The 23,725-nt window shown below is 46.1% G+C and overlaps 1 protein-coding gene across 2 annotated transcripts in view; it reads left to right on the top strand.

Annotated features, from left to right (window-relative positions):
• The first annotated feature begins 706 nt into the window (after positions 1 to 706).
• The window catches only part of NMU (neuromedin U), a 123,313-nt gene continuing 100,294 nt past the window's right edge, over positions 707 to 23,725 (top strand). For both annotated transcript variants that reach the window (XM_056558286.1, XM_056558278.1), the window contains exon 1: positions 707 to 923. In XM_056558286.1, the coding sequence (XP_056414261.1) occupies positions 767 to 923 (157 nt within the window). In that variant the 5' untranslated portion in view covers positions 707 to 766. The remainder of the gene's footprint in view (positions 924 to 23,725) is intronic.

Below are 23,725 nucleotides of genomic sequence, written 5' to 3'. Positions count from 1 at the left end.
ATAAAGCTTATAAGCTATAAAAAGGAGATAAAATTTTTTTTATAAAGTACATTAAAAAGGTTAATGTTTTGCCAAGATGTATAACATACAAACATTTTTTATTTAGATTTTTGACAGTGGTCATTTAATGTCAGTTTTATTGTATGGTGGATTATTGCACCACAAAATTGCGCAATTCAGGTTTATTTGTTTTTTTGTCCAGTTTTTCCCTACAAATATTTTTTCCTGGCTTTATAATACATGTATGTAAAATAATGCATTATGTATTTTAGCATGCGTGCATTATTTTACATACATGTATTTCAAAGCCAAAAAAAAATAAGGTGCCCATGAAAAGTACAACTTGTTCCACAAAAAAATAGGTCCGCATACAACAGTGGAATAAAATAGAAGCCACAAGAAAATCAAAATTCACCGATGGGGAAAGGGTTATTCTATTTTTGTTTCATTGTTAAAGAATGGTTACCGATTGTTATTTCTTTTATGCGTTACAGTTCTTAAACGTCATTAGTAAGATTTATGGCAAGGCTCTCTAGTCTTTTGCTAAATAAAGCAGAGGCCACCCCCACCTTCCACAAATTTAACTGGTGTCACTGTATTTTATTATATTTTTTGTCTTGGGCATGGTTGGGAAAGGGTTAATAACGTATAGGGGAGGGGGCTGAGTTCTGTGTTTGTCTTCGCAGTCTTCACACTACAAAAAGCTGTGAGCAGGTGGAGGGATCCTCAGTGCTGTGTCTTGTCTAGAGTTAGTGGAGACTGTGCCATGCTGAACTCCAGCTCCTGTAAGAAGCAGCTGGCTATGCAGAATGCCAGTGAAGACACAAGCCAGGACAGGTGCCACCAGCACAGCATCAGGGGGCATCCTAGCTATGGGCTGCTCCTTCTCATCCTCTTAGTATCTTGGACAAGCATCTGTGAAGGTAAAGATCTCCACTGGCAACAAGTGCCTTAATATAACTTATACAGGATGTTCTGTATTTATTATTGCATTGTTAGTCATATAAATCATAGTTCCCTGGTGTGGAACTACAAGTCTCAGCAGGCATCTGCCAGCTTTTATCATTTACTATAGCATTACTGCTCTCTAGAACTATGCAACCTGTGGAATTAGGATACTCTGGAGTTGGCAGGAACTTGTAAGTGCTGGAGAGACCCATACGGATAAACGTTTAATGTAACATTTCTAGTGGTAGATAAAGAAAATATAGAATATATAGTTAAATTCTGCATTGGTAATACAGTGTGGAATTTTTTTGAGACCAGAAACTAACACCAATTTAAGTTTATTGTCTATTTCTATTGTGGAACTAAAAGTCTCATCATGCCTTGCCCTGCCCGTATTACCTTATTAGATACGGTAAGTTTTACTGGACTTTCCGTTATTAGTTACAGGACATATTTGTTGTCTTGTAGGGTAAGGTTCATAGAGGGCAAATTTCTTGCAGATATTTCTCCGACTGAATCAGTGTTTCCCAACTAGTGTGCCTCCAGCTGTTGCAAAACTATGCTGCCATGCTGAGATTTGTAGTTTTGCAGCAGCTGGAGGCATACTGGTTGGGAAACACTTATCTGGAAATATCCCACCATTCAGATTAGTGTTTCCCAATCAGTGTGCCTTCAGCCTTTGGCTGTCCAAGCACGCTGGGAGTTGTAGTCATGCAGCAGCTGGAGGCACATTTTGGCAGATTTTCATGCAGAAATTTCTCCAACTGAAAATCAGGTGCAATTATCTGAATCGGTGTTTCCCAACCAGTATGCCTCCAGCTGTTGCAAAACTATGCTGGCATGCTGGGAGTTGTAGTTTTGCAGTAGCTGGAGGCACACTGGTTGGGAAACATTTATTTCCAAATATCCCACCATTCAGATAAGTGTGCTTTTGGCTGTACGGGCACGCTGGGAGTTGTAATTATGCAGCAGCTGGAGGCACATTTCATCAGATTTTAATGCAGAAATTTCTGCAACTGAAAACCAGTTCTATTCATCTGAATCAGTGTTTCCCAATCAGTGTGCATCCAGCTGTTGCAAAAGTATGACTCCCACCCTTCAGCTGTCCAGGCATGTTGGGAGTTGTAGTTAAGCAACAGCTGGAGGCACATTTCTGCAGATGTTTATGCAGAAATTTCTGTTACTAAAAACCAGTTCCATTCAACTGAATCAGTGTCTTACCAAACATTGTGCCTCCAGCTGTTGCAAAACTACGACTCCCAGCATGCCCGGACAGCCGGAGGCTGTCCGGGCATGCTGGGAGTTGTAGTTTTGCAGCAGATGGAGACACACTAGTTGGTAAACACTTCTGAATGGAAGGATATTTGCAGAAATTTCTGCAATGTGTGAATTCTGCCTTATAGTTCCCAATATATCCTTTTCTACTAAACTACTTCATGCTAGTTTCGCAACAACCCAAAAAATATACCGATAAATGTCACCCACTGCGTTGTGTAGTTCAATGGAGTCCTGGTGGCATCTGCCAGGTGCCTCGTATGTTTGTCGCTGGATTTCCTGAGACCGCACAACCTACTGACCTCTCCGTAGACACATGGAGAACTCCTCTTTCCTGTCTGTTCTCATAATTTGGTTTTCTCCAAATACCGCTCATTAAAATGCCATGCATCAGAGAAAGTAGGAACTGACAGCTGGTAAATGAGATTATTAGAGGCCAGCACCCTGAGCCCTGTTTGTTTGTTTAAGATGATATTTATATGTATAATGAAATTAAATAGTATGTCAACATATAACATGTCGATGCTATGCCAGTGAGTATGTTAATAATGGTAGGAATTGTATCTGTATTATTATTATTATTTTTTTTTTTTTTCATTTAGATTATTTGTTTCAAAGTTAGGAATTTAGGTGTGGCATTCTATAAATTGTAATTTACATTGTGTGGAGTTACACTATTGTACATTACAATTACTCTTAAGCAAAAGAACACAATAGTGTAACATAGTGTGATAAATGCGCCAATTGGCTTCACTTGGTTCATGTGACTTCACTCAATATTTTGCAATAATTTCTACAACTTATGCTTCTTTTACATGGCCGTCGTGCCCCGCTATGTAGAGCTCTGTCAAATTTTAGCGGAGAAAAAAATAGTGCATTCACAAATGTTTTTTTTCTCTGCTAAACCACCAGATCTCCAACAGACCCCATTCAAGTCAATGGGATCCGTAAGGACCCAGTGGAGACCCAGTGTATTCCGTTGTGCTCTGAACCATTTTGGGGCTATTTGGCGCAAAATGAAGCCGAACGGACCCTTAACTGGACAGGGCACAATGGCAATGTGAACTTAGCCTTATTAGGTAGTACTAAAATGCCTTTATTATGAATTATTGAAGTGAATTTGGCTTCAGAAAATAAGGGGTGACATAAAAGGACAGTACTGTATTCCTGTACATTGTAGAAGTTCATGGTAATTATAACAAGAAAAAACAATCAAAACTATTGAAATGAACTTTTACAGAATGAATCATGAGACCAAGTGTAAATAAAAAGTAAAAAATACTTTTATTATATTAATGTCAGATTTAAAGGATTCAGTCAGCAGGTCCTTTGTATGGTGGATTTGTTTTAACATCATGCTGCCCTGGATCATGCATATATGTAAAACAAGCTTGGACTTCTTGTTCTTATTAGGGAAGCATACATGATCATCTATTAGTTACACTCAATCCTAGGTAGCTGTCTACGTTGAAGGGGTTTTCTTGCAGAAAGGGGGTTCATTGAACTACATCCTTCTCTACTGTGGTCAGCCGGGCGGTCTTAGGGAATAGTATATTACTCCCATAGGTTTTAAAGGGGTACTCTGATGGAAAAAAAAAATGTTATCAACTGGTGCCAGAAAGTTATACAGGTTTGTAAATTACTTCTATTACAAAATCTTAATCCTTCCAGTACGTATCTGCTGCTTTCTGCTCACAGGAAGTTCTTTTCTTTTTTAATCTCTTTCCTGTCTGACCACAGTGCTCTCTGCTAACACCTCTGTCCATGTCTGGGACTGTCCAGAGCAGGATAAGTTTGCTATGGGGATTTACTTCTACTCTGGGCAGTTCCTGAAATGGACAGAGGTGTCAGCAGAGAGCACTATGGTCAGACAGAAAATAAATTCAAAAAGAAAAGAACTTCCTGTGGAGCATACAGCAGCTGATAAGTACTGGAAGGATTATGAATTGTTAATAAAAGTAATGTACAAATCTGTTTAACTTTCTGGCACCAGTTGATTAAAAATTTTTTTTTTAACCTGTTGGGGATGAAGGGCATACCTGTATTCCCTTTGCCCGCTCCCTTTCTATAACGCGGGGCCACGCTGTGGCCCCGAGTCATAGTGGGTCGGGCCTGGCCTCTGACAACGGCCGAAACCTGTGGCTAATAGCACGTGTCACTGATAGGGGTGCCACGCGCTATTAACCATTTAGACGCATCTTTTAAAGCTGATCGCCATGTCTAAAGTTACAAAAATACACTCCCGGCAACTCAGTCAGGCTGATCGGGACTATTGCGGTGAAATCGTGATGTCCCGATTAGCTAAGATGCAGCAGGAGGGTGCCTTACCTGCCTCCTGCATGTCCAATTGCTGAATGACTGCTCCGTGCCTGAGATCCATTGTATAACTAATAGCTATTGTATAACAAAGCATTGATCAGTGTAAGAAATCAGTGTGTGCAATGTTACAACTCACTATGGGAGCTATAACAAACAAAAGTGTGAAAAAAAGTTAATAAAGATCATTTAACCCCTTCCCTAATAAAAGTTAGAATCACCCCCCTTTTCCCATTTAAAAAAAACTGTGTAAATAAAAATTAAAATAAACATATGTGGTATTGCTGCGTGTGTAAATGTCCGAACTATAAAAATATATCAATAATTAAACTGCACGGTTAATGGCGTACGCGCAGAAAAAATCCAAAGTCCCAAATAGCGTATAATAGATCGCTTTTTATACCATAAAATTTTTTATAAAAAGTGATCAAAAAATCCCATCAAAACAAAAATGGTACCGATAAAAAGGAGTCCTCATACCGCTCCATATACAGAAAAGTTATAGAGGTCATAAAAGGACAATTTTAAACATTTTGATTTTCCTGCATGTAGTTATGACTTTTTTTTCCAGACGTACGCCAAAATCAAACCTATATAAGTAGGGTATCATTTTAATTGTATGGACGAAAGAATAAACATAAAGTGTAATTTTTACTGAAAAATATACTGTGTAGATACAGAAGCCTCCAAAATGTTTCCGTTTGGCATTAGCTTTTTGGGTAAAATGACTGATATCTGCAGCTAGATATGACTGCCACCTCTCCTGGTAGATCATGTAAAAGGTTGAGTGACCTGCTGCTTGCCCAAACACATGTGCTCAATATATTTTGCTTTATCAAAGGGTGTTCTGTATAAAGAGCATAGAAAATAGGATATACACAAAGCATAAAGCCTGGATAGAGTTCACTGTGCTAGAAGTTGTGGATCTTTATAATTCTGTTTTACCAGAGATATTTTGTAGCTGCTGTGGGGGATAGAATACTCTCATCTCCTTTTATTGTACATGTATTTCCATCATGTGTATTCACACAGAGATTTCAGAAATTTCACAATAGGTGCCGATCTAAAAACATAACTCCTCCCTGCCTCAGGGGGAGGGAGGAGTTAGGTTTTTAGATTGGGACCTCATGTGAAATTATAAGATCTTGACATATTCAAATGCAGCTATTCCCAAACAAGGGGGGGAAAGCAGAGATTCATGCTTTAGAGATTCATGCATAGTTGAGATGTGCTGACAACAAAATCACACAAAAATTATCAATTCTTAAATAATCAAATTTATCAACCCATCTGGATATGGAGTCACACTCAAAATCAAAGTGGAAAACCACACTACAGGCTGATCCAACTTTGATGTAATGTCCTTAAAGAGGTATTCCAGGAAAAAACTTTTTCATATCTATCAACTGGCTCCAGAAAGTTAAACAGATTTGTAAATTACTTCTATTAAAAAATCTTAGTCCTTTCAGTACTTATGAGCTTCTGAAGTTAAGGTTGTTCTTTTCTGTCTAAATCCTCTCTGATGACACCTGTCTCGGGAAACGCCCAGTTTAGAAGAGGTTTGCTATGGGGATTTGCTTCTAAACTGGGCGTTTCCCGAGACACGTGTCATCAGAGAGGATTTAGACAGAAAAGAACAACCTTAATTTCAGAAGCTCATAAGTACTGAAAGGATTAAGATTTTTTTAATAGATGTAATTTACAAATCTGTTTAACTTTCTGGAGCCAATTGATATATAAAAAAAAAACTTTTTTTTTCCTGGAATACCCCTTTAATACATGTCAAAATGAGGCTCCGTAGTGTGTGTGGCCTCCACATGCCCGTATGACCTCCCAACAATGCCTGGGCATGCTCCTGATGAGGTGGTGGATGATCTCCTGAGGGATGTCCTCCCAGACCTGGACTAAAGCATCCGCCAACTCCTGGACAGTCTGTGGTGCAACGTGGAGTTGGTGGATGGAGCAAGACATGATGTCCCAGATGTGCTCAATCTGATTCGGCTCTGGGGAACAGCTGACACACTCTAGCCACATGAGGTCTAGCATTGTCTTGCATTAGGAGGAACCCAGGGTCAACCGTACCAGCATATGGCCTCACAAGGGGTCTGAGGATCTCATTGCGGTACCCAATAGCAGTCAGGCTACCTCTGGCAAGAACATGGAGGGCAGTGCAGCCCCCAAAGAAATGCCACCCCACACCATTACTGACCCACCACCAAACTGGTCATGCTGGAGGATGTTGCAGGCAGCAGAACGTTCTCCATGGCGTCTCCATGGCATTATTTATGTGCTCCCCTTATTTTTTTGAGCAGTGTGTATATATATAAATATATATATATATATATATATATATATATATATACACATATATATATATATATATATATATATATATATATATAAATATATATATATATATATAAATGCAACATCATAGAATGTTGCATAATCTTGTACTACCTTTTTTTATTGGACTAACAGTATTTTGTAAAGACAAGCTTTTGGGATGCCTCCCTTTATCAAGTCAAAAGCCCCGAAAGTTTGTCTTTACAAAATACTGTTAGTCCAATAAAAAGGTATTACAAGATTCTGCAACATTCTATGATTTTGCATGTGCATCAATGGACTAATATGGTTACTCCTAACTACTATACATACACACACATATATATATATATATATATATATATATATATATATATATATATATAGCATTGCAGCTCTCCCTATTTTTACTGGTACTTATTTGAATATTTACTCAACAAGTTGAAGATACATATACAGCGTATATGGTTTAATGTGATCTAATAAAGCTTTTGATTTTTATAGTTAAAGTGGTTGTAGAACTCAGTTCTTTGTGGTTTGGTATAATAGTTAGGAGTTCCTTTTTGTTTGTTTGATTGCATGCTTTAGGACCACGTACACATCATGTAGCCTATGATGGTGATTATGGGGGAAAAGGTCTAGTAGAACTTTTATGGATAATAGGTAATGAACCTGTACATATCTCGTAAAAGCAATAATAGTTAAATATAAAAGTACTACTCACTGTAATCCATCTGTTTCATGTATTTAGGTAATGTAAGCAGATCATGGTGCCTCTATACTATACTTCAAATGAGCCTATCAACATTGTAATAAATGTCATAGTGCTGGGAACAAGTAGACGAATGAGGATAGATTCTGGCTTAAGATGAGAGGAACTTTAGGGTACGTTCACACGTATGCAGATTTGATATGCAGGATTTGATGCGCAGGATTTTCTACTGCAGATTTCAATCTGAACTAAATGACTAAACACAGTTTCTAATCTGCAGTTACAAATCCTGCGCATCAAATCTGCGCAGGATCCTGTATGTGTGAACGTACCCTTACTGTTGAATTTAGGGATAAAATAATGAATACAGATTTGAACAGTAGCAAATAGAAACAGATTTACTATTTCTTCAGAGGTACAGTGCCTCACACAACAACAAGCTGAGGCTGGGCCTATTCACAAAGTCTATGCTTTATTGCACAGCAAGTTAATCCAAGAGGCAGCATTATAACACAATGTACACCAAACTGCATCATAAGCATATAAGGAAGAAAGAAAAGTTGCTCCCAGGCACTGCTGAGCAATAAGAACCCGCTTATGCAAACAGGTGAATGGACTGCCGGTGCAACACCTGCTGCTGTGGAAGGGGTAGAGGGTGGTGCGGCTTCGGCACAAGTAGTGCTAGTTGTATTAACGAATATACGTTGCAGAATGAGGAAATGGAAATGAATCACAATAGTAGCCCCGAAGTTGTAGCTCTAATTTTGCGTCAGCGGATGCTTCTTCCGGCCAGGTGTGTGCCGCGTCGGCTGACGCGACACTAGTTGCCACTCCCCTGTGTGCCCCTGCATCTCGAGAGCGGCTGCTCTCACTCCCCACTCCACGGAATTGCCATTCCTCTGTATGCTGCTTCTACTGTCTTTGGAATAAAGAGCAACAACTTCGGGGCTACTATTGTGATCAGTGCGATTCATTTCCATTTCCTCTTTCTGCAATGTACACCAAACTGCACTTGGCTCCCCAAAAGAAAGACTCTGTTCACTGATCCGCACACACATGTTAATACCACCACTGGACTACCCCTGGTCTGTGTTGGATCTCTTACTTTATCTAGATCCTCACCATAGACTTTGTCACGATTCGGCTGGCAGTAGGTGGATCCTCTGTGCCAGAGAGGGATTGGCGTGGACCGTGTTGGTGGACCGGTTCTAAGTTGCTACTGGTATTCACCAGAGCCCGCCGCAAAGCGGGATGGTCTTGCAGCGGCGGTAGCAACCAGGTCGTATCCACCAGCAACGGCTCAACCTCTCTGACTGCTGAAGATAGGCGCGGTACAAGGGAGTAGACAAGAGCAAGGTCGAACGTAGCAGAAGGTCAGGGCAGGCAGCAAGGATCGTAGTCAGGGGCAACGGCAGGAGGTCTGGAACACAGGCTAGGAACACACAAGGAAACGCTTTCACTGGCACAATGGCAACAAGATCCGGCGAGGGAGTGCAGGGGAAGTGAGGTATAAGTAGGGAGTGCACAGGTGAACACACTAATTAAGCCTGCTGCGCCAATCAGTGGCGCAGTGGCCCTTTAAATTGCAGAGACCCGGCGCGCGCGCGCCCTAAGGAGCGGGGCCGTGCGCGTTGGGACAAGACAGACGGGGAACGAGTCAGGTACGGGAGCCGGGATGCGCATCGCGAGCGGGCGTCTCCCGCATCGCGAATCGCATCCCGGCTGAGAGTGATATTGCAGCGCACCCGGTCAGCAGGTCTGACCGGGGCGCTGCGAATGAGAGGATGCTGCGAGCGCTCCGGGGAGGAGCGGGGACCCGGAGCGCTCGGCGTTAAACAGTACCCCCCCTTGGGTCTCCCCCTCTTCTTGGAGCCTGAGAACCTGAGGATAAGACTTTTGTCTAGGATGTTGTCCTCAGGTTCCCAGGATCTCTCTTCTGGGCCACAACCTTCCCAATCCACCCAAAATTTTTTTTTTCCTCTGACAGTCTTGGAGGCCAGAATCTCCTTCACGGAGAAGACGTCAGAAGAACCAGAAACAGGAGTGGGAGAAACAAGTTTGGGAGAGAAGCGGTTAATGATGAGTGGTTTAAGGAGAGAGACATGGAAGGCATTGGGAATACGAAGAGAAGGAGGAAGAAGAAGTTTGTAAGAGACAGGGTTAATCTGGCACAAGACTTTGAAAGGGCCAAGATAGCGTGGTCCCAGTTTGTAACTGGGGACACGAAAGCGGACATATTTAGCGGAGAGCCATACCTTGTCTCCGGGAGCAAAAATGGGGGGAGTTCTTCTTTTCTTATCGGCAAACCTTTTCATGCGGGATGAAGCCTGTAAAAGAGAATTTTGGGTCTCTTTCCATATGGTGGAAAGATCACGAGTCACTTCATCCACAGCGGGCAAATCAGAGGGCAAGGGAGTAGGGAGGGGGGGAAGAGGGTGACAGCCGTACACCACGAAAAATGGGGACTTAGCAGAAGATTCGGAGACTCTGAAGTTGTATGAGAATTCGGCCGATGGTAGAAGATCTGCCCAGTCATCCTGGCGGGAGGAAACAAAATGCCGTAAATAGTCACCCAGGACCTGATTAATTCTTTCTACTTGCCCATTGGATTGGGGATGATAAGAAGAAGAGAAGTTTAATTTGATCTTGAGCTGTTTACAGAGGGCCCTCCAGAATTTAGACACGAATTGGACGCCTCTATCCGAGACGATATGCGAGGGCAAACCGTGAAGGCGAAAAATGTGTACAAAAAATTGCTTTGCCAACTGAGGCGCTGAAGGAAGACCAGGAAGAGGAATAAAATGTGCCATCTTGGAAAATCGATCAACGACCACCCAAACAACTGTGTTGCCACGGGATGAGGGCAAGTCCATAATAAAGTCCATACCAATCTGTGACCAAGGCTGTTCAGGGACAGGCAGAGGATGAAGGAGACCAGCGGGCTTCTGGCGAGGAGTCTTATCCCGGGCACAGACAGTACAGGCCCGCACAAAATCAACAACATCAGTCTCCAGAGTCGGCCACCAATAAAAACGAGAGATGAGTTGCAAGGATTTTTTGATGCCCGCATGGCCTGCAAGGTGGGAGGAGTGTCCCCATTTGAGAATCCCGAGACGCTGGCGTGGAGAAACGAAGGTCTTCCCTGGAGGAGTTTGCCTGATGGAGGCTGGAGAAGTGGAGATCAGACAGTCAGGAGGAATAATGTGTTGCGGGGAGACCTCTACTTCAGAGGCATCAGAAGAACGAGAGAGGGCATCGGCCCTAATGTTCTTGTCAGCAGGGCGAAAATGGATTTCAAAGTTAAAACGGGCAAAGAACAACGACCACCTAGCCTGGCGAGGGTTCAGTCGTTGGGCAGACTGGAGATAGGAGAGATTCTTGTGATCAGTGTATATGATAACTGGAAATTTCGATCCCTCCAGCAGGTGCCTCCATTCCTCAAGCGCCAATTTAATGGCCAGTAGTTCTCGATCACCGATGGAGTAGTTTCTCTCCGCCGGAGAGAAGGTCCTAGAAAAAAAAACACAAGTCACAGCATGCCCGGAAGAATTTTTTTGTAGAAGGACAGCTCCAGCTCCCACTGAGGAGGCATCTACCTCCGATAGGAAGGGTTTAGATGGGTCAGGTCTGGAGAGCACGGGAGCAGAAGAAAAGGCAGACTTGAGATGTTTAAATTCGTCTTCCGCTTGGGGAGACCAGGACTTGGGATTGGCATTTTTCTTGGTTAAAGCCACGATAGGAGCCACAATAGTGGAAAAGTGTGGAATAAATTGTCTGTAATAATTGGCGAACCCCAAAAACGTTGGATAGCACGGAGTCCGGAGGGGCGTGGCCAATCTAAGACGGCAGAAAGTTTATCTGGGTCCATTTGTAGTCCCTGGCCAGAGACCAAGTATCCTAGGAAAGGAAGAGATTGACATTCGAAGAGACATTTCTCCATTTTGGCATAAAGTTGATTGTCCCGAAGTCTCTGAAGAACCATGCGGACATGCCGGCGGTGTTCTTCTAAGTTGGCAGAAAAAATCAGAATATCGTCCAGATAAACCACAACACAGGAATATAGGAGATCACGAAAAATTTCATTAACAAAGTCTTGGAAGACGGCAGGGGCGTTGCACAGGCCAAAGGGCATGACCAGATACTCAAAGTGTCCATCTCTGGTGTTAAATGCAGTCTTCCATTCGTCCCCCTCCCTGATGCGGATGAGATTATAAGCACCTCTTAAGTCCAGTTTGGTAAAGATGTGGGCACCTTGTAAGCGATCAAAGAGTTCCGAGATAAGAGGTAAGGGGTAGCGTTTTTTTACCGTGATTTTATTAAGTCCGCGGTAATCAATGCAAGGGCGTAGGGAGCCATCTTTTTTGGACACAAAAAAAATCCAGCTCCGGCAGGAGAGGAGGACTTGCGGATAAACCCCTTTTTTAAATTCTCCTGGATGTACTCCGACATGGCAAGAGTCTCTGGAGCAGACAGAGGATAGATTCTGCCCCGGGGTGGAGTAGTACCCGGGAGGAGGTCAATAGGACAGTCATAAGGCCTGTGAGGAGGTAAACTCTCAGCTTGCTTTTTGCAAAAAACGTCAGCATAGTCCATATAAGCCTTAGGAAGACCGGATACAGGAGGAACCACAGGGTCACGACAGGGAGTACTGGGAACCGGTTTAAGACAGTCCTTGTGACAAGAAGTACCCCAGTTCCTGATTTCTCCTGTGGACCAATCAAGGGTTGGGGAATGGCGTTGAAGCCACGGTAATCCGAGAAGAGTGCAGTTGGAGAGGACCAAAAATTCAATTTTTTCGTGATGGGGTCCGATGCACATTAGGAGAGGTTCCGTGCGGTAATGCACGGTACAGTCCAATCTTTCATTGTTAACAGAATTGATGTAGAGGGGTCTGGCGAGACTGGTCACCGGGATGTTGAACCTGTTGATGAGAGAGGCCAAAATAAAATTTCCTGCAGATCCGGAATCCAAGAAGGCCATAGCAGAGAAGGAGAAGGTAGAAGAAGATATCCGCACAGGCACAGTAAGGCGTGGAGAAGCAGAGTTCACATCAAGAACTGTCTCACCTTTGTGCGGAGTCAGCGTACGTCTTTCCAGGCGGGGAGGACGGATAGGACAATCCTTCAAGAAGTGTTCGGTACCGGCACAGTACAGGCACAGATTCTCCATGCGGCGTCGTGTCCTCTCTTGAGGTGTCAAGCGAGACCGGTCAACTTGCATAGCCTCCACGGCGGGAGGCACAGGAACGGATTGCAGAGGACCAGAGGAGAGAGGAGCCGGGGAGAGAAACCGCCTCGTGCGAACAAAGTCCATATCCTGGCGGAGCTCCTGACGCCTTTCGGAAAAACGCATGTCAATGCGGGTGGCAAGATAAGTTCATGCAGGTTAGCAGGAATTTCTCGTGCGGCCAGCACATCTTTAATGTTGCTGGATAGGCCTTTTTTAAAGGTCACGCAGAGGGCCTCATTATTCCAGGATAATTCGGAGGCAAGAGTACGGAATTGGATGGCGTACTCGCCAACAGAAGAATTACCCTGGACCAGGTTCAGCAGGGCAGTCTCAGCAGAAGAGGCTCGGCAGGTTCCTCAAAGACACTTCGAATCTCCGTGAAGAAGGAGTGTACAGAGGCAGTGACAGGGTCATTGCGGTCCCAGAGCGGTGTGGCCCATGACAGAGCTTTCCCAGACAGAAGGCTGACTACAAAAGCCACCTTAGACCTTTCAGTAGGAAACTGGTCCGACATCATCTCCAAGTGCAGGGAACATTGCGAAAGAAAGCCACGGCAAAACTTAGAGTCCCCATCAAATTTATCCGGCAAGGATAATCGTAGGCCGGAAGCGGCCACTCGCGGAGGAGGTGCAGGAGCTGGCGGAGGAGATTGTTGCTGGAGCTGTGGTAATAGCTGCTGTAGCATCACGGTCAGTTGAGACAGCTGGTGGCCTTGTTGCGCTATCTGTTGCGACTGCTGGGCGACCACCGTGGTGAGGTCGGCGACAACTGGCAGTGGGACTTCAGCGGGATCCATGGCCGGATCTACTGTCACGATTCGGCTGGCAGGAGGTGGATCCTCTGTGCCAGAGAGGGATTGGCGTGGACCGTGTTGGTGGACCGGTTCTAAGTTGCTACTGGTATTCACCAGAGCCCGCCGCAAAGCGGGATGGTCTTGCAGCGGCGGTAGCAACCAGGTCGTATCCACCAGCAACGGCTCAATCTCTCTGACTGCTGAAGATAGGCGCGGTACAAGGGAGTAGACAAGAGCAAGGTCGAACGTAGCAGAAGGTCAGGGCAGGCAGCAAGGATCGTAGTCAGGGGCAACGGCAGGAGGTCTGGAACACAGGCTAGGAACACACAAGGAAACGCTTTCACTGGCACAATGGCAACAAGATCCGGCGAGGGAGTGCAGGGGAAGTGAGGTATAAGTAGGGAGTGCACAGGTGAACACACTGATTAAGCCTGCTACGCCAATCAGTGGCGCAGTGGCCCTTTAAATTGCAGAGACCCGGCGCGCGTGCGCACCCTAAGGAGCGGGGCCGCGCGCTCCGGGACAAGACAGACGGGGAACGAGTCAGGTACGGGAGCCGGGATGCGCATTGCGAGCGGGCGTCTCCCGCATCGCGAATCGCATCCCGGCTGAGAGTGATATTGCAGCGCACCCGGTCAGCAGGTCTGACCGGGGCGCTGCGAATGAGAGGATGCTGCGAGCGCTCCGGGGAGGAGCGGGGACCCGGAGCGCTCGGCGTAACAGTCTTTACCTAATGATCCTTGGCAGAGGCGAAACACTGGTCGCTATGTGCTTTGGAACCCGCCTAGGCACCAACCGCCCAAGACTGTTACCTCTGCACTGGGGCCGGCCCAAGACGCTGTGCTTCCTGGGTCCAAGAGAGAAATGCTGCCCCTCCCCCCCCAAAAAAAAAGTACTGTGCCATAAAATTGCACTACATATTCAAGAGCTCCACAGCAATGCAAATCACATTAATCTGCAGCATTAGGTAGGCAGAAGTTCCCCCACATTAGATAGACAGCATAGTTTCCCCACATTAGATAGACAGCATAATTTCCCCACATTAGGTAGGCAGCATAGTTTCCCCACATTAGGTAGGCAGCATAGTTTCCCCACATTAGGTAGGCAGCATAGTTTCCCCACATTAGGTAGGCAGCATAGTTTCCCCACATTAGGTAGGCAGCATAGTTTCCCCACATTAGGTAGGCGGCATAGTTTCCCCACATTAAGTAGGCGGCATAGTTTCCCCACATTAGGTAGGCAGCATAGTTTACCCACGTTAGCTAGGCAGTAGAGATGAGTGAACGAACCCAAATTCGTTACGAATTTCAGGAAATATTCAATTTGCAACAAATGCGAATATCGCTGCGATTCTATCGCGCAGATCACTTCATTAAACTCCATTTACTGCGGTGCAAGCTCCAGGGCATCTGAAATGGCGGATCCACATGTCAGTACATGGGGCAAGGAACGCTGCACCTGAATCACATGCAGAATGCAGCAGCCGGTCACCCCTGTGATGTCACAGCCCTATATAATCGGCAGACATAATTCTGGCTCCTCACTTCATTACATACAATAAACTGCAGAAGGATCATAGGACGCAGAGCCTGTGTGTGTGTTACAGCAGAGAAAAGCGCATTCCAGCAGCGCTTAACATCCTCCTAGTCACATCAGCATTCTCGTGGATGGAGAGCATTAGAATTTTTGCTGAAAAGGACTTTTACTGCAGCCGCAAGCATTAACCTGCCAGTCACTTTCTTCAGCATAGTATTACAGAGAGGGTCACATAGCTGTGTGTTGCCTCATACATTTCAACAAACTGCTTCAACTTCATAAACCTTAGCAGAGGAGGCAGGAATAATTTTTGAGCGCAATTCACTATCTTTGTTCCACAAAAAATATTATGCTAGTCTGTAGACGGTATAATACACAGCTGTCCATTCCTAATAGTATGTGACAGGGTGCAATTTTGCGATTAGTACACAGCTTTTTTTGGCTGCAGCACTGTTGTGTACTGCTGGTGTTTTACAAAACTATGTTTTTTTAGGTGTACTGCAGTGCATTTTTCTGCCCTCATAAGTGCATACCGCATACGTACATCTAAGTAGTGTACTATTGTGTACCTGTTAATCTGTCAAGGGCCTACATACTGTGAAAGTCCAGGCAAAAGTACTCACCAGCTGGTGTTTTACTCAGATACTGCTGCTGCTGTTCTAGACAAATACTGTTTTAATCGTAGTAAAGCGTATTGTACTCCCCTCATATATACACTAAGTATGTCAGGCAGAGAAATGCCAGGATGTGCACAGAGGAGTGGCAGAGGCCTAAATCCTTCAGGCAGAGGTCGCAGGAGACTAGGGGCGAGTGGCAGAAGGAGTCGCAGCGAGAGGCCTGAGTTCCCGTTATCAGCTAGCAGTCGTGTCTCGACCAGCAACCCATCTGCCATCGTCGATTGGTTAAAACAGTCATCCACTTCATCACAAGTGTCATCTGACTCCCCCAGACACAACCCTCAGTTGGCATGGCCCAAGAGCAGTCTCTGTCCTCCCATTGCCTCTGCCCTATGCTCTTCCCTCCCCTAAAGAAGTATCTTATGCTGTGTGTTCAATTCCACTATTCAGTGAGGACGATCTAATAGAGGACAGCCAGCAGCTACTGCCCACCCAAGAAGTGGAGGAGACATCAACCACTTCCTCCACTAGGTGGGCAAGTAGTGATGAGGAGAGTGACGTGGGAGCCGGTTTTGCCAGCGTTCAAGGTCCTGAAGCAGACACTGTTGAGGAACCTGAGGAGGACATCAGTGACGTGCAGACACTTGTTGTTGATGATGATGATGAAGCCGATTGCATTTGGGAGCAGGGTGCAGAAGGGACTTCATCATCAGGAGAAGAGAGTTGCATGTTGCCCATGAGGCAGCAGCTGAGCCAGCAAGGTGGTTGCATGGTTGGCAGTCAGCATGGTGGCAGAAGTGGAAATTCTGGAGCCAAACGTGCCCGGGGGAGACTACCTGCTTCGCGGCAGCATCCCGGGAGGTAGTTGAACAGGGGTTCCTGGAGACGGTGGCAGTAGCAGTCAATTAGTGCGGACTGTTGGTGGGAAAATCAACTACTCGGAGGTGTGGCAGTTTTTTATCAAGCATCGGGAGGAGGTTCGCATAGCCACATGCAAGATATGTCGGCAGAAGGTGGAGCGTTGCCAGGGTCCCAAAGTTGGCACCACGGCCCTGCGTCAACATATGCTTCACCACCATAAAGTGGCCTAGGAGAACCGTGCTGCATCAACCAGTGGCACGCCGCTCCCTCTTTCAGCCAGCCAAGGCTCCACCATCTCAGCCAAAGGGAGCTGTGTGTTATACCCTCCTTCTGTCGCTCCAGATGCTCCTGCTCTTCCAACTTTTTGTCAGTCATTTCGCCAACAATCCATCGGCGAAGCCATGTCCAAGAGGCAACAGTATGCACCCACTCATCCAATGGTGCAGAAGCTGAATGTGCTCCTGACTAAGTTGCTGGTGCTGCAATCCCTCCCTTTTCAAGTGGTGGACTCTGCATCTTTCAGAGAACTGATGTCTTGTGCCGAGCCAAGGTGGAGAGTGCCAAGCTGTCATTTCTTTGCGAAGAAGGCAGTACCAGCCCTGTACAATTTTGTGGAAGAGAAGGTGGTCCAGTCCTTGAGCCTGTTGGTGTGTACCAAAGTGCACGGCAGAGCAGACGTCTGGAGCTTAAACTACGGGCAGGGACAATACATGTCCTTTACGGCTCACTGGGTGAATGTGGTTCCTGCACAGCCACAACCCCAACTTGGACAGGTCACGTCGCTTCCTCCTCCACGCTCTTAGGCCATTGGTCCTGTGACAGTGTGCGACTCCGCCTCCTCATCTTCCACTGTGTTCTCAGCCTCCACTGCCCAGACAAGTTTCAGTGGCTCTTGAGCATACCATGTGTGCAGGGCACGGCGGTGTCACACTGTTCTTCACATGGCGAAAAGAGTCATACAGGGGAGGAAATGCTAAAAGTAATTCATAAAAAAAATCGGAGAATGGCTTACTCCATGAAAACTGGAAATGGGAACCATGGTGACTGACAATGGGAAGAACATCTTGCATGCACTGCGACTGGGAAGGCTGAGCCATCCGCCCTGCATGGCACACGTGTTCAATCTGGCTGTGAAGCATTTCCTGAAGTGTTCCCCCCATTTGCAAGACATCCTAACAATGAGAAGGAAACTTGGCATGTACTTCAGCCACTCGTACACCGCAAATCACACCCTCGTTGAGCTGCAGCATCAGAACGGTATCCCCCAACAAAGTCTGATTTGTGATGTTGCCACACATTGGAATTCCACCCTCCATATGTTTGACCAACTGTACGAACAGAGAAAAGCCATTACCGATTTCTTGATGATCCAAGCAGATAGGGGTACTCCCCTGTGTAACTTCAATATGAACCAGTGGCAGCTCATACGTGACAGCTCATAAGTTCATTTGCTTAGGCCCTTTGAGGAAGCCACCTTATTTGTCAGTCGCCAGGATTACGGGATGAACTACGTAATTCCACTGCTTCATTTTTTACAACATGTGTTGGAAACGATGGCTGGTCAGGGCACTGGAGACGTGGTGCCTACATCTCACGGCCACATGAGCCCTGTGGGGGCTGAACTGGAGGAGGAAGGGCACAGTGGAGCACAGTTTAGGTTTCGCCAAATGGGCGTTTTTTCTAGTAATCTGGCAGGAGAGGAGGAGCAGGAGCAGCCAGAGGAGCTAGAGGGTTATGAGGAAGGCGAGACAGAGGACCCAGACACACCGTGACAGTATGCAGTGGAGATGAAGGCAGGGAGTCTCTCCGAGTCATTTGCACAAATGGTATGATGCACGCTCACTTGCTTGGGTAGTGACAGACGAATTGTCACCATTCGGCAGCGGGATGACTTCTGGATCTCCACCTTATTGGACCCTCGCTACTGCCACAAAATAGGGGCCTTTTTTACACACACTGAGAGGAAGGAAAAAATTACCTTCTACAGAAGCATCCTATGCATTCAGTTGGCCGATGCCCGTAGCACTAGCTACCCTAAATCTTCAATTTAAATTTCAAAATTCATATTTTATTCTTAGGGATTGTGAAGACCTGGTGTCTACTCATGCTGCTACCAACTCCAGGCTTTACCATTCAGACACTATATAGTCTCCTCATGCTTCAGCCACCTCCAGGCTGTGTCATTCAGCCAATATATGGTTTACTGAAGCTGCTGGGCCTGGGTCTGGACCTAAAAAAAATGTTATGGTAGCACTAGCTACCATAAATCTTCAATGTTAATTTAAAAATTCATCTTTTAATTTTAGCTATTGTGAAGCCCTAGTGTCTACTCGTGCTGCGGCCAGCTCCAGGCTGTGTCATTCAGTCACTACATGGTCGCCTCATGCTGCCAACACCTCCACACTGTGTTATTCTGCCACTATATGGTCTCCTCATGCTGCCAACAGCTCCACACTGTGTCATTCAGCCACTATATGGTCTCCTCATGCTTCAGTCTCATCCAAGCTGTGTCATTCAGCCACTATATGGTCTCCTTATGCTGCCAACACCTCCACGCTGTGTCATTCAGCCACTATATGGTCTTCTCATACTGATGCCACCTCCGACTCTGTCAATGTGCCGCTCTGTGGCAGTGATTCTAAAACTGATGCCTGTAATTTGCATGTCATACTGAATAACAGTATTATTTCACTACCTTAGCACACTCCATATGTGTGTTAGAAAACAACAAAGTGTTCTACACCCCTATTGAGGCCAGAAATAGCCGTTTTAAATATAGATTGTCCGTGAATAAATTTGGTTGAAACCAAATTTTTTCAAAAAATTCGGCGAATCGGCCAAATAAAATTTTTCAAAAGTTCGCTCATCTTTAATAGGCAGCATAGTTTCCCCACATTAGATAAGCAGCATATTTCCCCCACATCGGATAGGCAGCATAGTTCCCCCACATTTGGTAGGCAGCATAGTTCCCCCCACATTAGATAGGCAGCATAGTTCCCCCCATGTTAGATAGGCAGCATAGTTTCTTCCACATTAGATAGGCAGCATAGTTTCCCATTATTAGGTAGGCAGCATAGTTTCCTCATATTAGGTAGGCAGCATAGTTTTCCCACATTGGATAGGCAGCATAGTTCCCCCACATTAGATAAGCAGCATAGTTCCCCCACATTAGATAGGCAGAATAGTTCCCCCACATTAGATAGGCAGCAAAGTTTCCCATTATTAGGTAGGCAGTATAGTTTCCCCACATTAGATATGCAGCATAGTTTCCCCACATTAGATAGGCAGCATAGTTACCCCACATTAGATAGGCTGCATAGTTCCCCCACATTTAGTAGGCAGCATAGTTTCCCCACATTTAGTAGGCTGCATAGTTTCCCCACATTAGATAGGCAGCATAGTTTCCCATTATTAGGTAGGCCGCATAGTTTCCCCACATTAGATAGGCAGCATAGTTTCCCATTATTAGGTAGGTAGCATAGTTTCCCCACATTAGGTAGGCAGCATAGTTTTCCCAACATTAGGTAGGCAGCAAGGGCGGACTGACAGATTGGGCAGTTGGGCACTGTCTGAGGGCCCTGGTCTGAGGGAGGCCAGCCCACGGCAGGACTTGCTGTTTCACAAGATCAGGGAGCATGCAAGTTGAATATATACAGACCTCCAGCTGCATGCTCCCTGGTCTTCTAGCAATTAGCGCAAGTGTATAGCAAGGGGGGGGGGGGAATAAGGGGATAAGATGCCTGATTGCGGTAGTCCCGCCGCTGGGGACCCCTGGTATCTTGCACGCGGCACCCCGTTTGTAATCAGTCCCCGGAGCGTGTTCGCTCAGGGTCTGATTACCGACGACCACAGGGCCTGCGGCGCGTGATGTCACGCCTCTGCCCCCGTGTGACATCACGCTCTGCCCCTCAATGCAAGCCTACGGGAGGTAGCAGTCACGCCCCCTCCCATAGGCTTGCATTGAGGGGCCGAGCGTGACGTCACACGGGGGAGGAGGCGTGATGTCACACGCCGACGGCCCTGTGGTCATCGGTAATCCGACCCGGAGTGAACACGCTCCGGGGACTGATTACAAACGGGGTGCCGCTTGCAAGATCCCGGGGGTCCCCAGCGGCGGGACTCCCGCGATCAGGCATCTTATCCCCTATCCTTTGGATAGGGGTTAAGATGTCTAAGCACCGGAGAACCCCTTTAAGGACCTGAGTCACATGATGACACAGTCACATGACCCACAGGTCCTTAAGCCTTTACTGCACAGAGGAAGAAGACAGAGAAAAAGTAAGGCCTGTGTGCCTGCTTTACTATTCAATGCTGTTACACAGTGTTATCTTCCAGTCACCTCCAAAGCTGCACTCCCTATTCTGCAGTTACACCCTATCTTATCCTTCTTTCATCTCCCGAGCTGCACTAACTATTCTGCTGTTATTTCATGCCTTACACTCCAATCACCTCAAGAGCTGCATCCACTATTCTGCTGTAACATCTTTTCTTATGCTCCAGAGTTGCATTCACTATTCTGCTGTTACAGCATGTCTTATCCTCCACTCACCTCCAGAGCTGCAGCCACTATTCTGCTCTTGCATCATGCCTTATCCTCCAGTCACCTTCAGAGCTGCACTAGCAATTTTGCTGTTGCATTGTGTCTTCTCCTCCGGTCACCTCCAGAGCTGCACTCACTATTCTGCTTTTGCATCATGCCTTATCCTCCAGTCACCTTCAGAGCTGCACTCGCTATTTTGCTGTTGCATTGTGTTTTATCCTCTAGTCATCTCCAGAGCTGCACTCACTATTCTGCTCTTGCATTATATCTTATACCCTAGTCACCTTCAGCGCTGCACTCACTATTCTGCTTTAGCTCTTGAATCATATCCTATACTCTAGTCACCATCAGAGCTGCACACACTATTCTGCTTTAGCATCATATTTTATACTCTATTCAGCTCCAGAGGTGCACTTACTATTCTGCTTTTACATCATGTCTTATCCTCCTGTCACCTCTAGAGCTGCATTTTCTATTTTGCTGTCTTTTACTGCAGTCACCTCCAGAGCTGCATCGGCTGTCTGATCACACTCCTATCACTCTCAGGGGGAGGGGAGGGCTGTTTGCCCCAGGTGCCACCCGCTGAAGGGGGGGGGGGGGGGGAGCCATCTCACAATTCACAGCTTTGTAACTTGCATGCTGTAAGTGTAAGTCATATTGTACTGTACACGGGCACCAGAACGATGTACACTCACAACCTGTACTCACTGCTGTGCTTCCTACACTTACAGCCTGTACTCATTGCTGTGCTGCCTACTCTTACAGCCTGTACTCACTGCTGTGCTGCCTACACTTACAGTCTTTACTCATTTCTGTGCTGCCTACTCTTACAGCCTGTACTCACTGCTGTGCTGCCTACTCTTATAGCCTGTACTCACTGCTGTGCTGCCTAGACTTACAGCCTGTACTCACTGCTGTGCTACCTACACTTACAGCCTTTAATCACTGCTGTGCTGCCTACACTTACAGCCTGTACTTGCTGCTGTGCTGCATACACTTACAGCCTATACTCACTGCTCAGCTGTCTAGACTCACAGCCTGTACTCACTGCTGTGCTGCCTACACTTACAGCCTGTACTCACTGCTGTGCTGCCTACACTTACAGCCTGTACTCACTGATGTGCTACCTACACTTACAGCCTTTACTCACTGCTGTGCTGCATACACTTACAGCCTGTACTCGTTGCTGTGCTGCCTACACTTACAGCCTGTACTCGCTGCTGTGCTGCCTACACTTACAACCTGCACTCGCTGCTCTGCTGCCTACATTTACAGCCTGTACTTGCTGCTGTGCTGCCTAGACTTACAGCCAGTACTCGCTGCTGTGCTGCCTACACTTACAGCCTGTACTCATTGCAGTGCTGCCTAAACTTACAGCCTGTACTCACTGATGTGCTGCCTAAATTTACAGCCTGTACTCACTGCTGTGCTGCCTATGCTTACAGCCTGTGCAGTGCTGTCTACGCTTACAGCCTGTACTCACTGCTGTGCTGCCTACGCTTTCAACCTGTACTCACTTCTGTGCTGCCTATGCTTTCAGCCTGTACTCATTGCTGTGCTGCCTACACTTACAGCCTGTACTCACTGCTGTGCTGCCTACATTAACAATCTGTACTCACTGTTGTGCTGCCTACACTTAAGGCATGTACTCACTGCTGTGCTGCCTACAATTACAGCCTGTACTCAGTGCTGTGCTGCCTACATTTACAGAGGGCAGAGAGTCAGTGCAGCCAAGCCTCAGACGCTAAAGGAGCCTACCTCTCTAGTGCCCACCCCCTGGCTGAGCTGACTCCACCTCCCCCATAAGTGTACGTCAGTGAGGCAGCACCAGCATTGCAACTCTCTTCTGGCCATCAAATACCGAAGCGATAATTATATCCCAATAGGAGTGTTGTGGCCACATGTACAGACTGCCTAAGAGTGACAGCAGTGTGGACAGAGGAACCAAACTCCTATCATCCACAGCAGACTTTACAGGAGGGAAAATATATTGTATTGTATGTGGACAGGGTTTCTAGGCAGGTGAGCGTGCATCAAACCCAGTGGGTCCTGGTTGCTATAAGCAACCAGGACCCATGGCTAATGCTGAACATCGCCGATCGGGCTGATGTCCGGCATTAACCCTTTAGATGCGGCGATCTAACTTGATCAAAATAATACAACAAACTTGATAAAAGAAAGTAAAAATTGCCGGTTAGCTCAGTGGTGCTGTTCTGGACCGACGTGGTGAAATCGTTGCATCCCGAAGAGCTTGGAGGACACGTGGAGGATCGCTACCTCCTCGCTGTCCGATTGCTGAATGACTGCTCCGTGCCTGAGATGCAGGCAGGAGCAGTCGAGCGGCGATATCACTGATCAATTCCCTGCTATAGCATGGCAGTGATCAGTGTAGGAAATCAGTGTGTGCAATGTTATGGTCCCCTATGGAGGCTATAACATTGCAAAAAAATAAATAAAGTGAAAATAAAGTGTTAATAAATGTGATTTAACCCCTTCCCTAATAAAAGTTTGAATCCACCCCTTTTCCCATTTAAAAAAAAGTGTGTAAATAAAAACAAACATATGTGGTATCA

This window comes from Hyla sarda, chromosome 1 (genome assembly GCF_029499605.1).
Source record: "Hyla sarda isolate aHylSar1 chromosome 1, aHylSar1.hap1, whole genome shotgun sequence".
Classification (NCBI taxonomy): domain Eukaryota; kingdom Metazoa; phylum Chordata; class Amphibia; order Anura; family Hylidae; genus Hyla; species Hyla sarda.
Note: the sequence above shows the minus strand (reverse complement) of the source record. Positions and strands in the feature narration are given on the sequence as shown.